Source organism: Talpa occidentalis, unplaced genomic scaffold (genome assembly GCF_014898055.3).
Source record: "Talpa occidentalis isolate TD23 unplaced genomic scaffold, MPIMG_talOcc4v2.1 talOcc4.11, whole genome shotgun sequence".
NCBI lineage: Eukaryota > Metazoa > Chordata > Mammalia > Eulipotyphla > Talpidae > Talpa > Talpa occidentalis.
The window spans coordinates 87,620,852-87,638,940 of NW_023601104.1; the positions used below are offsets into that span (position 1 = coordinate 87,620,852).

At 40.1% G+C, this 18,089-nt stretch overlaps 1 protein-coding gene across 1 annotated transcript in view; it reads right to left on the reverse strand.

The window, feature by feature from the left end:
- Positions 1-42: 42 nt before the first annotated feature.
- LOC119238126 (thyrotropin receptor-like) overlaps positions 43-18,089 on the reverse strand; it is a 33,711-nt gene continuing 15,664 nt past the window's right edge. Inside the window, exons 4-7 of the mRNA XM_037501846.2 lie at positions 11,376-11,450; positions 8,582-8,656; positions 5,122-5,199; positions 43-842 (exon numbers count right to left, since the gene is read on the reverse strand). Of these exons, the coding sequence (XP_037357743.1) occupies positions 770-842; positions 5,122-5,199; positions 8,582-8,656; positions 11,376-11,450 (301 nt within the window). The 3' untranslated portion in view covers positions 43-769. The remainder of the gene's footprint in view (positions 843-5,121; positions 5,200-8,581; positions 8,657-11,375; positions 11,451-18,089) is intronic.

The following is an 18,089-nucleotide window of genomic DNA, read 5'->3' on the forward strand; positions in this document are numbered from 1 at the left end:
ATTTCAGCTCCTGGCTTCCTAGATTACTTTGTTCCCCTCTTTTAGAGCTATAACATAAAATGCATTTTTTAAAAATGTATGATCTAGTTGTTTTGTAGAGGGAGGGCTCTCAAAACTAGCTGGCCACCACATTGTGGGAGGCAACTCTACTAAAGCTATTGTTCATTTATTAGATATTAGGTTACAAACATCAATATGATAGAACCAGTCCACAAACCCTTGGAAATGAAGAATGCCATGGCATAGGTGCTGGGGACACGAACTAGGAAAGTCTGACAAGTTACAATAATCATCGTTCTGCCCACACCCAGTTCTAGCTATTATTTTGCAGGAAGGCAAAGGTGGCTATGGCTTTTCAGCTATTTTTGAGTGGATCAAGTATAAACTGATACCTCTCCTGAAAACCAAAGAAAAAACCAAATTGGAAATCTTATTTTTCTGAATAGCTTTGGACTTAATGACAGACCCCCCCTTTGCTTCATGTACACAGTAAATAAAAATTCACACACACACACGCTGTATGATAACTCAAGGGGCCACCATGGTTTTCCATTTTCTCAGGATAAGAACTTTGGGATTTGGAGTTGGCATCACTGTAAGTGTCCACCACAATGGGCATTTGCCATGTTCCTTAAACATCAATCCCTAGTTTTGGACATTTTGGGGTTGGGGGATGTTCTATAGTGGAATTCTGTCCCATTGTATGGTGGGTCCTTCTTGGGAGTGGGAATATGGGAGAGGAGAAGAAGTTTCCTGGACTTCCCTCGACTTACACAGCATCCAGCTTTGTCCCGTTGAAAGCGTGTCCTTGGACTGAAGTAAAGCCATTGTTGTAGAGTTTCCTATAATCAACAGAGAGAGGAGAAGTCAGTGACCTAGGAGAGGTGGTGCTGGCAAGTTCTGAAGGTTGGGCTTCAATATCAGAAATGTGGATGGCAGGTCTCCAGTCCCACAGGAAAACTTTATAAAATGTCTTGTTTGGGACATTTGATATTTTCCGGTTTAAATCCCCAGGCTCCAGACTTAGCTTCTAATGACTTGAAGCTGTTTTGCTGAAGTAGATTCACTTCAAGGAACAGATTTTCCACTATTCAATACTTAAAAATGAGGCCTCCCTGGTGGCGCAAGGGGCTAAGGCACAACTGATGAAGCTATCCACAGCCACTGTAGCACAAATTCGATCCTCAGCCAGGGAGCTGACCCACATGGTGCAGCAGACATCTCCTGATTTCATCTGCTGCTCCCCTCAGCAGTGTATTTCAGTCACTCCACCTGTTCTGTTCCCCACTCTGTCTCTGGTGAATCATCTCTCCCTGTAACACCTCGGGCCTGTACCCTGGTTCTTGTGTGCATAAATAAATAAATCTTTAAAAAAAACCTTTAAAATGTTCCATCTACTCAAAAATAGAGATTTTCGTAATAGTTAACACAATGTCAGCAAAGGAGGAATAACTGCAGTTTCTTATAAAATGAGCACATTTGTTGGAGTGACAGGTTTTATATTTTCCAATTAAAACATCATTTCACATTTGTATTTTAGCCACAGTTTTGCCCTCAGGTTTTGTCAGAGATTAAATGCTTCAAGGTATGGGCTGAATTAAAGTGATCCTCATGGATGAATCTGAAAAAGTAGATGGATGGTGCCTTTTTGTGGAAATTTTAAAGTTGTATCTTATTGTTCTTTTTTCCCCCCTGCAACTAATTAATTCATACAATGATTCCAGGGGCTGGGCAGAAGTATTATCACTTCTCTTTCCTACCGAATGTACTGAGACATGGAGGTGACCTGCCAAAACCACATTACTGCAGAACTGTTGGGAACAGGACTCCTCACCAGAAACGTAAATCTTCCCACCCACCAAACGCACACACCCTTCCTGAGGGAGAAGAAGCCCCAGCCTGGGGAGTTCTGGGCCACATGGAGATGCCTGGGCTTGGCTGGGGCTACTGGTATGAGATAAGAGAAGGCAGCCGTGACCACACTGAGGCACAGCCAGTGGCAGTTGTAGGGAACTTTCTTTTTTTTTTTTTAAAAAGATTTATTTTTATTTATTTATACAAGCACTGGGTACAGTCAGAAGTGCGGGAGGGTGAGAGAATTCACCAAAGCCAGAGCGGGGAGCAGAGCAGGCAGAAGGACCGAAGCACACTGCTGAGGGGAGCAGCGGGCGGCAGGAGAGGTCTGCACTCCATGTGGGACCCTCCTCTGGTGGCCGGGGAGCAGCCGGGGATCGAACCGGCACTGCAGAGGCTGCGGGCAGCTTCGCAACCCAGCGCTCAACCGCTGCGCCACCGGGGAGGCCCGGGAACTTTCAAAAGTACTGTATTCCACTACCTGTGACCCCTGTTATAGGAATAGCACAGTAAGAAGCACACAAGAAACTCCAAATTTAGAGTTAGACTTGGCTCCGGGACCTCATAGCAGGTGCTCCTGAGAATTTCTCAGTCTCCATTATCCCCAGTTTTCTTATCTGTAAAAATGTGATAAGACCTTCATGATAAGGTTGTTGGGAAGCTCAAATCACTCTGTGTTTCCCACAGTGAAGGACACTTTTATGAAATGACCATATTAAAAGGAGTACCCTGAAAAACTGGATTTATCTTGTGTAGTTCTGAAGAACAGAGAAGTAAACGTTATTTCTTTGTCCTTATTTTGTTTTAAGTACTAACACAAGGGTTTAGTTCCAGCTATGAAGGTGGGCTGTGTGTGGGCTCAGTGCCCAGGGGAGCCAGGCACAGAACTGAGAAAGCTCTCATGGATAAGTTTTATCTCAACTAGAGTTCTTTTATGAAGATCTGAGAATTTTACATTGAGTATTTCTATTTTCCCAAACTTTTGGGAAAATCCTTGACATTACAAATGTTTTTTGTTGCAGTCCCACTTCAGAGCTTAAATAAAACTCTTAAGGGTCAAGTAGGCCTTGAAAAATGAAAGTAGTGAAGAAAGAAAAAAAAAATGGAGTGCAAACTCTTATGGAAACTCAATCCTCCCAGGAATATAGGTACAAACTGCTGTTGGACACATATTATTTCAAGTTGATAGTTTTTGGGCCTGAGCTTCAAAGAAGAAAGGACTTTTTGCAGGAACACAGAACCAGCCATTTGAAAAGCTCATGGTGATCCCAGGCCATCCCTGCCGGCAGACTTGAGGAAATAGGAGGTTCTCTTATTCAAGCGTCTACCAGATACCTCTTGAACCCCTGCCAGGACTGAGTGGGCTGCTGGGAAATGAGGTCCTCAGAAAAAAATGCCAAGAGTTGAAAGTAACATTCTGTAAAGAAAAAAATCAGGAGTTTCTGCACCATGAGTACTAAATAGCACAGTGGCAACCTTTACCAATGAGGAAAATGAACTAGGTTTGGGGCTGAACAGGCTAAGACCAGGTCTTTGTTTTGTCAAGTGAAATGGTGGCCGAGCAGGAATCTTGTCTTTTCAAGAGAGCTCTTGAAACCAGGCTCCCCTGGCATAAGCTGGGTGCAGGATCAGCGTTTCCTGGCACCGAGCAGCGGAGTGTACAGGCTTTTCTGGGGCCTGGCTCAGCCTCAGTCCACCGCCTGCAGTTGCTCCCCCTCCCATGGTCCCAGCACGTGCAGGCAGGGAAAGCAGCAGCTGCTGGTGGGTGTTTTACTGCCCACTGCACCCTGTGTGAGGGACCCCAGGGGGCTCCCTGGCAGACCCAGGCAGCGCTGAAGTTGTGGCAATGGCAGAAGTTTCCTGCGTGCCACCTTAGCAGGCTTCCAGTGGACAGTCTCTCCCTGTGCAGCTGGATCTGAGCACCAGGGCCCCAGGGACTCCAGTGGAATCTTCCTCTTGAGCCGCAGCACCTTGTTTCCCCACCTGCTGTCCCCAGTACGAGTGGCCCTGCTGGGGCTCTGGTGTCCAGGCCCAAAATGGAAGCTTGGAACAGTTTCACTAGGGAATCATTTAATCAGGGTTGCAGGCTGAGGACTGCCAGAGAAACGGAGCTGGGGTGAAAATCAAGGCAAAAACCCCACCAGACATGTTTTTAGGCAGTGGTACTGAAAATGCAGAGGAGGCATCCTTTGGATGTAATCCCAATGCTGTTTTGTAACTAATTCAGCGAGAGGGGAATTCTCTACCAGTTGGGATAACTTATCTAGCAGATCTTCTCTGCTAGAACTTTTTGTGAATCTTCCTGATAAAGCCTCTATTTTGAACATCTGAAGAACAGAATCCATTCACACTCTGGGAGGAGGATAATGTATAGTTTGTGATGACAGAGTTGAAGTGTGAATACAGAGTTTGAACAATCTTTTTTTTTTTTTTTTTTTTTTTTTTTTTTTTTCTTTTCTTCTAAATTTATTTATTTATTATTTATACAAGCACTGGGTACAGTCAGAAGCGCGGGAGGGTGAGAGAATTCACCAGAGCCAGAGTGGGGAGCAGAGCAGGCAGAAGGACCGAAGGACACTGCTGAGGGGAGCAGCGGGCGGCAGGAGAGGTCTGCGCGCCATGTGGGACCCTCCTCCGGTGGCCGGGGAGCAGCCGGGAATCGAACCGGCGCCGCAGAGGCTGCGGGCAGCTTCGCAGCCCAGCGCTCAACCGCGGCGCCACCGGGGAGGCCCCAGTTTGAACAATCTTTAATGGCCCCTTTATCTAACTCAGTGACCTCAGTAATGTCATTTCAATTTACTTTAAATTCTGTTTCTGTACCATGGGATACTGAAATACAGAATATTGTATCATGAGGCCTGTAGGCCATACCTGGTCCACTGCCTGTTTTTGTAAATGAAATTTTGTTGGGATATAGCCATGCTCTTTTGTTTATGCATTGTGCATGAACAATGGCTGATTTTGCCTCACATCGGCAGATTTGTACAGTTGCCATAAAGGCCTTGAGGTTGGTAAAACCTAACCGGCCCCATACCCACTGAGTGTGCTGACCACTTCTATAAGGGAATACTCTTGTTCCCTAAAGCATCTTGTCACCTGTAGAACACCATTCCATAAGGAAACAAGGCAACACTATTATCTACATGCAACCCTTTATAGATTATAACATAGACTCCAAGGTAGTATGGTTCTCGTATGGCCTGAAAATATGACAATGGTCAAAATAAAAATTCAGTTGTTGGGAGGAGTGGCCTTGGCAATACTCACAGTGTCAAGGTTTCATTGCACAGTCCCTGGAAAGCATTTGCAGGGATTGAAGTCATATAAGGGTTGTCTGTAATTTCACTGCAAGAGAGAGACAAAAACACTTGGTGAAAAAAATGCTATCCCCACAAAGCTGGGTTCTTATTGCACAGACACACTTAAATAAGTAACTGGACACAATTCACTTTAATTGTATTTCTTTTTATGTTTCTTTGACCCTTCTGAGACTGTAGGAACATAGAGGTTCAATAAGGTATCTGAGATAGACACGCAATACAAGCTCCAAATGTGCAGTAGTCACAGAAGTTTTGGGCGTGGGTCAAGGCCCCTGACTTAAGCCGCATCTTCAAGGTGAGCAGGTGTATCTCAGAGACTTCTGAATCTGCAATAAACATTTTGTCCATAGTCCTTAGGTTTTCTAAGGGTATGGAGCCTTTAAGGAGGGTTGGGAGAATAGGCTCTATTTCATTCCATGAATATTACTAAAATGTCTTCCATTCACAAAACTCTGCCAGGCAGGAGCTCCTGTGGATCATTTCTAAGCCAGTCTAGTTCCCACACAATGCCATATTTTGAACTGAGCTTTCTGTAGCAAAGAATGTGGTCACTATTTTTCTTACCCCAAACTCAAGAGTTTGGATCCTGTCACTCTACACTCTTTCTGACTCTAGTGCAAACTCAACTTGTAACCCCATATTATGCATATGGTCCTTCACCTCTCTCCATCAGGTAAGATAACTCACCATGCCTTTGGGTTTGGAGAGAGCATGCGGATACAAATGAGAGTTACAGGAAGCAGCGCACTAGTGACTGCCTCTTGGGCTACTGCTTAGACAAAATCATTTAGGTTTTTTATTCTTTCATTTCTTCATTTGTAACATGGAAAAATGGTAACTTATGTGCTTTTTTAAAAAAAAGATTTATTTTATTTTTATGCATACAAGAGCTGGGGTACAGGCCAGAGGTGCAGGGTAGGGGGAGGTGAGAGGATTTCCCAGAGACAGAGTGGGGAACAGAACAGGCAGATCTACCGAAATACACTGCTGAGGGGAGCAGCGGGAGAGAAAGGAGAGGTCTGCTGCGCCATGTGGGTTGCTCCCTGGCCAGGGATCGAACTTGAGCTGCAGTGTCTGTGGTTAGCTTCATAGATTGCATCTTAATCTCTTGCGCCACCAGGGAGGCCCCTGTGCTTTATAAGATGATTGAGAGGAGCAAATGTGATAATGCATGGGAAAGCATTTGAGTGTGTGAGTCCCTTATCACTGTAGATGCTGCTCCCCTGCAGAATGTTAAGAGCCCTGTAGTGAATTCTCGGGCAAAGCATGTGAATCTTTTGGCAAAGTAAAGCATCACTTCCTAACACATGTTTCATATGTGTTCTGAGTTGTCTTAAAATAATGTAAAAAGAATCACGCTACAGAATACACTTCAGTAGAGAGAGAATTAATAGAGAGGTGAACCCTCAATCTAGAGATTTGGGGAACAGTCTGTTTATTGTTAATTAGCCAGATGAACTTGGATAAATAATTTAACCTCTTCATGCTCCAGGGTCCTCATTTATCTTACAGAATAATGGTCCTTGCATTCCCCACTTTATAGAGTTGTTTTGAAAAACAGATGAGATAATGAATGTGAAAGTACTCTGAAGAACATGCAAGCACAGAAGATATAAGGGCTCTTTATTATCATTACAAAGCAGGGGAGAGATTTATGAAAAGCTGAGGTGGTCTGGTCAGGAGTGGGGAGAAAGGAGGAATTCAAGGAATGTTTTGTTTTGGAATGGTTGGGTTCTTTGCATGTCTTTCTGAAAAAAAAAAAAAAAAAAAAAAAAAAAAAAAATCAAAGCACACAGAAAAGGAAGGCACAGAGAGTTACTCTCCTGCAGGTAATCACCGCCTATTACAGAGGTGCTCTAGCCACTTAGCTCCTCTGATTGCAGTCATGGTGGGCAGAGTGGGAGGAAGGCTGCAAAAAGGGCTTTGTGCTTTGCTAGAGCAAGAGCTAAGGATCAAGTGACTCTGGAAAATGATGTTCCTCTCTCCAATCTCTGCCTTTTTCTGTGACAACTTCAAGTACCAGTTGTCTCAAACTCATTTTCCTCTCCAACCATTTTCCTCTCCAGCCTTCTTTTGCCCTTCAACCCACAAGTTCCAAATAAATCTCCCCACACCTCATGATTTTTTTATTTTTTTAATTCCCTTCCTAAGAATTGCTGATTGGATTCCCTCTACGCCTGAAAAACGGATCCATTTCATTAGAAATACTAGTGAGACCAGTCATTTGTGTGGGGTTGGATTGGGGTGCAGTGGGGGTTCTTGACAAGTAACAAAAACAACTGAGTGACTATTTTCACCTTCCCTAGATATTATGGCGTTGGGTAACCAGAGACTATTGCTGCTCAAATCCCCGGAGAGGGGGAAACTTTTTGATTGGATGGCCTTTATTTTCCGCTAATTACTTAAGATGACAATTATTTTATTATTTGGAAACAGCTAAATTAAAGACATTAAATTTCAATTCTGAGCAGGCATATGTAACAGTTGCAGAAATTGAGAAATTTCCTTTGGGGGAAAAATAAAGTATTATCCTTATCATTGAATTTTCCTTCTATTTAATCATTCCCATCAGCAAATAAACTTCTTTCATTAAAAAAACAAACAACAGACCTTTTCTCTTGATCCAATATCTTTCAACTATGAAGATGATTTATTTTTTATTAATTTATTAATTTATTTATATATATTTTACATAATTGTTCATTTTTTTTGGTACAATGTTTGCTTTCTCCTCTCAGATGTAGTCCCCGTGAAATTCCCACCACCAATTCACTGTGCACCATCACCATAGTCCCTTGTGCTCCTTCCTCCCCTGTTTTGCTCCCTCTCTCTGCCCTTCCCCTGCAGAAAGTCTCTAATTTATAGTTGCCTGTTACTTTTGTTTTTAATTTATTATTGTTATTATTTATTTTCCTGATCCCTTATTTGATTCCCCTACATTCCTCCTATAAGTGAAACCATCTAATATTTTTCTTTTTCCTTCTGGCTTTTTCACTGAGCATAATCCCTTCCAGCTCCATCCACGTTGCTGCAAAATGGCATGAGTTTACCTTTTTGATTGCTGAATTTGATCCCATTTTGTTCCTTTTTAATAGTGAAACCTCTCAAAAGCATTTGTTGTGGTCACACTTTCTAATGTTCATCCTCTGATTCTCTCTTGAGCCTACTTCTACCAGACCTCTCTATGTCCAGTCCTCCACTGGGACAGTTCTGTTAGAATCATTAATGTGCCATATTACTAAACTCAGTTCTTTCATGACTCCATCCATTAGTACATCTGGCAAAGCTAATCACTACTTTCTCCTTGAGATAATTGCTTCACTTGACTTTAACCGACCCCCATGATTACCCCTGGTTCTTGTCATTGATAAATAAAATGTTGCAAACATTGCATGGTGTATACTTACAGTATAAAGAATACATCAGTGGAATAAACTTTAGTTAGATCAGGGAATACTCTAAGTCCAGTGTTGAAAATGCCACTAAATCACACAAAAAAGAAGAAAAAGAACAAAAATTAGGTACGAAATCAATGCAGAGAATGTAGAATAAAGTAATGCTGAACACACGGGTTCTGAAGTCAGACAAGTCAAACCTTAATTCCTTCACTTAATAGCTGAGTGGCCATGGTCAAATTCTAACCCTTGGGTGAGGTGATATTCCCTCAAGCAAAAGAATCTAGTCCAGTCCACCACTGTCAACACACTTTTCCTACTTAGAGGTCTGGGGATTGTTTAAACCACATGGGGCTCAGGTTTCTTTCTCTGTGTGTGATATTGTTGTTTTAATTGGAGGACATTATATGTGTGTTGGAGAAATGGAGAATGGGTAAGAAAGACTATATATAATCATCCGACTCTAAGTCAGGCTTCCTCTTTAAAACTCTATATTGTTGTGGGGCCTCCCGGGTGGCGCAGCGGTTGAGCGCTGGGTTGCGAGGCTGCCCGCGGCCTCTACGGTGCTGGTTCGATCCCCGGCTGCTCCCTGGCCACCGGAGGAGGGTCCCACATGGCGCGCAGACCTCCCCTGCCGCCCGCTGCTCCCCTCAGCAGTGTACTCCGGTCCTTCTGCCTGCTCTGCTCCCCGCTCTGGCTCTGGTGAATTCTCTCACCCTCCCGTGCTTCTGGCTGTACCCAGTGCATGTGTAAACAAAACAAACAAAATAAATAAATAAATAAACATGCCTCTATTAAAAAAAAAAAAAAAAAAAAAAAAAAAACTCTATATTGTATTCATCATTTCACCAAGAATGGTTTTCCTGGGGCAGTGTTGTAGGAGTCCATGTCAGCAATACCATTTAAAAGATATGTCCAGACCAGGATGGTAATCAGTGAAGGACAACATCTTCACTTTCTGAAGTTTGTGTCATCAGGGCGAGATGTTGAGATTAAAAGACATGCATAAAGTAGCATGAATGCAAAAACTCCCAGGCTCCTGGTGCCTCTCAGATTTAATTGGTTTAACATTTGGTGCACTTCCTACAATGTAGGTGGTGAAAGCAGAGATTTTTTTTTTTGAGCATTTTGGCATGGCATTAGACCTACTCGTAAAACTGTCAAGAATGTCTTCCAGTAGAGAAAACTCCAGTTCCATTGATGTATCATCTAGGGCAAATTCAGGCTTGACTCCTTTAAGAGGAGAAGACACAAGATTTGAAGAGGAAGCCAGGAGTCAGAAAGAGCAAATGAGAAGTTCCAGATTACAAAGGAGAGAGGTGAGATTCTTCAAAGGTACATTTGAAGAACAGTAAACAAACTAGTTCAAATGTAATAAGTGTTCATGTGAAAGAGTGGGTTGGGGGGTTTTTGGAAAGGTCCAAGGGTTAAGTGGGGGCCATATAGGAAAGGGCTGGAAATTCTATTATTAGGGACAAGGACCTCTATGTTCTTTAAAACCACAAACAAGTTCACCTCATTTTTGATGTCAAACAACATTTACCTCTCATTTGTCACCTTCAGTATTCTCCTGTAGGAGAGGAACTTTTCAATTTCATATGCAATAAATCCCCCAAGTTGATTGTAAGCTTCTTGAAGATAAGGACAATGTTTTAAAATCCCATGTGTTCTACACAGGGTCTTGCACATAGTAGGACATCATTATTTCAGAGTCACTGATTTATTGAAACTCAAAAGTCCATAAGGGAGTGACTGATCGCTTGTCCCATAAGTTTTCTCTGATCTCCAGATAGCCCTTCAGTCACAGATTCAATCAATATCCTTCTCCACTCCTGGCATCTCCCATCACCCACACGTCAATATAAAAATAAATAAATCTTGTGATTCCATATCTTTATAATATTATTCCATTCACCATTATTTATTTTCTATCCCTTCCTTCTCTTCCAGGATAACTTCTAGTCATCAGTACAGATTTATTCCATAACACATATATGAAATATCTACTTTTATTTAAAAACCTTTTAAATAAAATATATATGAACTAAATAAAATATAAATGAATAAATATATATGAACTAATATATTAATACTGCTTATTTCAGGGTGTTGGAATGAAAATGCATTTTTTTGTTTTTCTTAATAATGAAGGCTCTTGTTCTCTAATTTTTGAAAATGTATCTAAGTAGATTAGAAGGGAATAAAGGTAGGGTTCTTTCAGCTGGTGCTTAGAAGATCTGAGTCCATACACACATATCCACCAAACACAGGTATAACGAGCACTTTCTCTGTGCTGAGCAACAAAGATGCAGAGAACAAAGCTGGTCCCTGCTCTCATAAAGGTAATCAGTTAGTTCATTGGGTGTCACCAAAGCAAAGGACCTCCCTTCCATGTTTGTCCCTTTAGCCTCCAAGAGATTGGATTTTATTCTTCATGGCCTTTTTTTCCTTTGTAACAATTACTCTGATTGTTGCAATACCTATTTCAATCAAATTGACCAGTGGACACTCAATGTTTTGTAGTTTGTTTACTCCATTTAAAGACTAGACAGACATGATGGCATTTCCTCACTCATGTCTTTTGGAGCAGGTCTCTGGTAGAGCACTATGTGCTGACCCTTGAATGGGGTTTTCAAATGTGCCTCATTTCACCTGATACCTTGCTGCAGGTAGGGGTGGGTGTGAGGGAGTCAATCACAGGATATGACTTGTCCCACTGCCATACTCTCTAGAACAATCCTGGCAGGTAGCATTATAATTCTTTTTTACATAAGAAGGTTAGGACGGGAGAATGGTTAATACTCACAGGAACTTCAGAAGGGGGAGCTCTTTCAGGGCACCAGGTTCTATGTAAGTTAAGCTTCTAGTATTCCGAATCTCTCTGTGAAAATTACAATGAACACATTCACCACAATACATCCATTTCTTTTCTTATCAAAGGTAAGACAACATAAATCGGATCTCATAAATGTTCATGAGAATTTGTGGCTGAACTTTTTCCAAATCATAGTTTTAAAACCTTTTCTTATTCCTTTAGATTTAAAAGAAAACCCCTCCAGTGGTTTGCTGAGGACAGATCTTTATTATGAGCAACAGCAAACATCCTGGCTGTAGACTGGGAAGCTGAGTGGATTAATGATGGATAATAAGCATAATAAGATTCCTCTGCCCATTGCATTTTCAGATGTAGTGGATGTAGTGAATCTTAAGAGTTCACTTGGGTTTATTTTCCAAGGTCAGTAATTTAAGACTCTAGCATGTATTTTTTTAATATACATTCTTATCAAAATATGCAATTAACATTAATGAAATTAGAAAGTGGCTCTGTTAAAAATAGACTCTTGGTAAACTTAAGTGTATTAAACATATATAGATTGGTTTAAAGTTTATTTTAAATTTTATTTTTAAGTAATATAAATTATAACATAATACAAGTCTCAACAACACAGTTGTTGAGAATCAACACGTGTACATACTATTATGAGATCACCACTAAAAGTCTAAATCTGTCCTTCCACACTAGTATGCCCTTTTTCCTTCTCTTCTAGTAACCATTAATTGATCTCATAGTCCATAAGTATTTTTGTTTTATTTAGTTAATCTGTTTGTTTTCTCTATCAACCACATATGAATGAAATCACAATGTTTTTCTTTTTCTGTCTGGTTTATTTCACTAAGCATAATTTCCTCTAGGTCCATCCATGTTGTTGAGAATGGCAGGATTTCATTTTCTAAAAATAGCTGAATAGTATTCTGTTGTCTATATACATCACCTCTTCTTTATGCACCCATCCATTGATGGGCACTTAGGTTATTTCCAGTTCTTGCCTATTGTAAATAGTGCTGCGGTAAAAGTGGGGGTGTATACAGCTCTTCAAATTTATGGTTTTATACTTCTTGGGTAAATATCAAGAAGTGGGTAACTGGATGATATGGAATTTGTTTTTAATTTTTGAGGACTGTCCACATTGCTTTCCTTAATGGCTACATCAATTTACATTCCCCAAACACAGTGGATTCCCTTCTTTCTACCTCCTTGCCCACACTTGTTTCTCTTCTTTTGGATGCCAGCCATTCTCACAGGTGTGAGGTGGTATCTTAAGATTTGTTTATTTATTTATACAAGCACTGGGTACAGTCAGAAGCACAGGAGGGTGAGAGAATTCACCAGCGCCAGAGCAGGGAGCAGAGCAGGCAGAAGGACCGAAGTACACTGCTGAGGGAAGCAGCGGGCGGCAGGAGAGGTCTGTGCGCCATGTGGGACCCTCCTCCGGTGGCCTGGGAGCAGCTGGGGATTGAACCGGCGCTGCAGAGGCTGTGGGCAGATTCGCAACCCAGTGCTCAACCACTGCGCCATTGGGGAGGCCCAATGAGGTGATATCTTATTGGTATTTTAGTTTGCATTTCATGATGATAAGAGTATGAACATCTTTTCATGAACCTATTTGCCATCCGCATGTCTTTCATGAACCTATTTGCCATCCCAATAGAAGTATCTGTTCAGATTCTCTGGGAATTTTTTAAAACAATTTGTTCATATTTTTTATTGTTCTTTTTTTTAAAAGGCTAATTTTATTTATTTATTTATGCATAAAAGAACTGGGGTGTAGGCCAGAAGTGTGGAGGGTGAGAGGATTCACCAGAGACAGAGTAGGGAGCAAAACAGGCAGACTGACTGAAATACACTGCTGAGGGGAGTAGAGGGCTAGTCAGGAAAGGTCTGCTGTGCCACGTGGGTCAGCTCCCTGGCCAGGGATTGAACTCAGACTACAGTGGCTGCTGAGACTTTAACCCCTGCTCCACCAGGGAGGCCCCATTGTTCTGTTTTCTTAATTTTTTGAATATTTTGGATTTTAACCCCTTTTCAGATGTATTATATGCAAATATCTTCTCCCATTCAGTAGAATGTTCTTGTTTTTATTTCTTTCTCTGAAGAAGCTTTTAATTTGACATAAGCCCATTGGTTTATTTTTGCTTTTGTTTCCCTTGCCATTGGAGTTGAGTCCCCAAACACATCTCCAAGGCTGATGTCAAGTATAGTGTATGTTCCATTTTTTCTTTCATGTATTTTAGAGTTTCTAGTCTTTAATCCATTTTGAGGTAGTTTTTGTGTATGATGTCTAATAGTGGTTTTGTTTCATTATTTTGCATATAATGGTCCAGGTTTCTCAAGACTATATAAAAAGGCTCTCCTTTATCCATTGCATGCTCTTGGTTCCTTCGTCATAAATTAGTTAACTATATGTGTTTTCATTTCTTAGCTCTCAATTCTATTCTATTAATTTTATGTCTGTTTTTATTCCCATACCAAGCTGTTTTAATTACTATCACTTTGTAGCATAGTGTGAAGTCTAAAAGGGTGATACCGCCACATTTTTTCCCCAACAGAAGCATTTTTTGTTATGCAGTGTCTTCTGATGTTCGAAAAACGTTTCATTGTTTCAGTGGGGTTCTCACTCTTAGTGGTGAATGATAAACTTGCCAGAGCTTTCCATGTGGGAAGCAGGGTTCCAACTACTGCCAGAAGTAATCAAATATTAGCTAGGAGAGTTTATAAATTGAATATGATTTGTAGTCTGAAAAATTGCTATGTAAGAGACTATCATTTAAAAACTTTAAAAAAATTGTATTAACGTTTTGGTTATTGAAGTAATGTTGGTTTATAATATTACATAGGTTTCAGGTGCACACCATTATGAATCAACATCTGTATACACTACATTATGTTTGCCACCAAAAGTCTAGTTTCCAGCCTTCTCCACATAATTGACCCCTTTTACCTGACTTACTCTCCCTTCCCTTCTGCTGTTTTATTATTAATCTGTTTTTGTTTGGTTTGGTCATTAATTTTGTTTCCTTAACTTCTGCATTAGTGAAATCATACAGTGTTTGTTTTTCTCCATCTGACTTATTTCACTTAGCGTAATACCATATAGGTCTATCCATGTTGTTTTCACAGAGTTAGAAAAGACACACTGGCTGCAGTGGAAGTTTCTACCACTTCCAGCTGTGTGAATGAGCTTTGTGTGTGTGTGTGTGTGTGTGTGTGTGTGTGTGTGTGTGTGTGTGTAAAAGGAGAGTATGAACTGACTTTAGAGAGCTGTCAATGACTTAGTAGGCTAATAAATCTAAAACCTTAAGAACTATGCCTTGCAGATAGTAGGGGAAAGATGAATGTTAGCTTTTATTAAGGAGGATGGAGATTGTAAAGAGGCCACTGGATTTTCAATCAGGTTGGCAATGTATGTTGAGAGCAGTTTCAGTGCAGAGGTGGGTGGAAGTGTGGCTGTAGGTGAATGAGATAGACCATATAGGTCTATCCATGTTGTTTTCACAGCTGAGTAGTATTCCATTGTGTTTAAGTTCCACATCATCTTTATGCAATCACTTGCCACTGGCACTTACATTGTTTCCAAGTCATAGGAGGTTATCATCAAACAAGCAGTCCTGAGTCGTGACCCAAGAGAATGTCACAATGATATGTAGTGCTGCCCAACTGAATTAGCTTTAGAGGTCAAGAAGGAAAGGGTAATGAAACACTGATATTGGCTGCAGCTGATTAAGAGACTGTAATATACATTGGGTGTGAGAGAAGGGAGAGGTAGGAGGGGTTGTATGGAGAGGAGAGAGACACAAAAGAAGAGGTGGGTTTTTTTTGGGGGGGTATGCAGGGATGTAAGAGGAATACAAGTGAAACATGGACAAGGAATGCCTCAAGAGAACACCAGGGAAAGGAAATCACTTTTTGAGGTAAGAAGACAGATCAATACTTAAAACGAATTGTTTAAAAATGACTGTTGAGAGAGGTAAATACTGTATGATATCATCTATATTTTGGAATCTAAAGTAGCCAAATTCGGAGAAATAGAAAGTAGAGTGGTGGTCATGAGGGATTAGGAGTTGGGAAATGAGGAAAAATTGAATTAATCAAAGGATACAAAATGCTAGTAAAAAATTAAGCAATTCAGGAGAGTTAAACTAAAGCATAGTGATTATATCTAATACTATACTATATATTTGAAAGTTACTGAGAGTATAGATCTTGTTCTCACTACAAAAAAAAGAAATGGTAATTTTGTGATGGGATGAAAATATTTGCTAATACTATTACTATGGTAATTATTTTGCACTACGTAAGCTGTATCAAATGAACACATAGTACAGCTACACTTACAAAATGTTTTATGTCAGTTATATTTTGAAAAATCTGAAAAAAATAACTAAAGCAAAGAGACCGGGTGTGGGCTGGTAGTGGTTCAGCCTAATGCGGACAGTAATTGTCAGAAATGAAAGCAGTTGATACAACCTTTTCAGAGAGAGCAAGGAGGGGTAGAGATAAGTGCCAGAGAGTCTCTGATGAGAAGAATGGAAATCTGAATGAGTTTCAAGCATGCCTGGGAGTATGATTTGAATCACACAATTTTGAGTAAAGCAGTTATGGTCCACTTGTGCAGGGGGTTAGCTATGATGTGAGGAATATGCTGGGAGGAAGCTGGGTATGCTGAGAAAGAAACCTGTTTGTAATTGCAGCACAAGAGTAAGGAAAAGAGATGTCCTCCAGAGAGACTAAGAGCTGAGATGGCAGGACCAAAGGTTAATATTCAGTGTTTAATGCATTTTTATTAAGGAATTTTAAAAAGAAGATTATAAAAAATGCTAGGCGTTAATTCAAGGAGACTTTATACATGCTCAGATTCTTGAAGCAGACTGAAAAAAATTATCAGCAGATTTTCCACTAGAAATAGAACATTATGAAAGAAAATTTTCAAATTGCTTAGAAGATGCATTCAGCAACTCTCATGTTTTAATGATTGGGGCTAAGACTGATGTGCCTAATACTTCCAGTTAATCCAGTTGATTAATTTAGTGAATGAGCAGAATTATCTTATCACATTTTACCATAAATAATGTATTTTATCTACCCAGTTGTAAAATTTTTATTTACTTGTAATAAAAAAAAAAACACATACAAGTAAAAACATCATTCTGAGGGCAATATAATTTTGAACTAGGTCTGCTTTTAACTAAAGAGGTATTACGGTTTTGCTTTCATTTTGGAAGCAGGTGTCTTTTGTCTCAAAAGATTTATTTATTTATGCATACAAGAACTGGGATATAGGCCAGAGGTGTGGGGGGTGAGAGGATTCACCAGAGACTGAGAGGGGAGCAGAACAGACAGCTTGACTGAAATACACTGCAGAGGGGAGCAGCGGGCGAGTCAGGAGAAGTCTGCTTTGCCATGTGGGTAGCTCCCTGGCTGGGCATCAAACTTGTGCTGCAATGGCTGCAGATAGCTTCATAGGTTGCATCTTAACCCCTTGAGCCACCAGGGAGGCCCTGGTTTCAAATGCTGACTCCAAAATTCCTTGAGTTAACCTGGGCAAGAGCATGGTGAGGGGTGCATTATCATCTTCATTTTACAGAGTGTAAACGTAGATTTGCAAAATTAAATGGGACAGTATATGTGAAGCACTGTTAGCAGCATACTTGCCCAAAAAAGGCATTCAGTAATTGGTAGCTATTAATAATCTGCTATTAATAATCCATATTAATAGCAACAATGATAAGCAATTAGCTTCTTTATAGAGGAAATTAAATAAAAGATGGAATTCTGCAGTATTTCATCATTTTACAGGTATAAAACTTTATTACATGTATGTTTATGGGTCCCAACAGAATCCCAGCTTAATTTTAAAACCCAGGAAAATGGATTTGCACCTCTCAATAACTTACAAAGAAACCTACCATTCTTAGAGCTTTCTCTCAATGTCTTTTACTCATTGTTAACTGATACATCATTGCTACCTCTTCTAGCTCTCTACTGTTGCAATAAGTTACCCCAAACAAAAACTGAGATTGTTATGCTGAATGTTTTTACAGAGGTTCAGGGGCTCCACTTATGCAGTGTCTACATGAAATACACTCTTAATGTAAAGACATAGTTACTGAATCCCATTTTGTGTGTATTATCCATTGTATTGGACTTTTAAGTGCTAAATGTCTCAAATTCACCCTTATATCTTTTTTCCCCCACTTTTTAGAACATTTTTTTTATTGAGGTAACAATGATTTACCCATTTTTAAAAAATTCTAAAATAATAGTAACTGCTTAAGAGAATTGTTGCAAGGATTAAGAGTAAATGTTGTTGCATTGAGCATTTAACATATTGGTTGGGATATGGTATGGGTTCAGCTAGGGATGCTAAGCATACGCATGCATGTGTATATACACACATCTATAAATGTTCAATCAATCATATTTTTCATCAGTTCAAATTCTGAATGTAATTTTAAAAATGTACAGAATATATCTAATTGTTCCTTTGGGGAATTGTTTTAATTTCATGATTTCTTAGTTGCTTGGTGTGGATAAATCTCATATAAAACACACAATCTTGTGGAAACATTTATTGTCATCAAACATTTGTATTGTTATTACAAATTTTAAGAAGTTGTATAAAATAAAAATAAATAGTTCAATGATAGATTCAAATGAAGGATCAAATTTAGATGTGGGTTA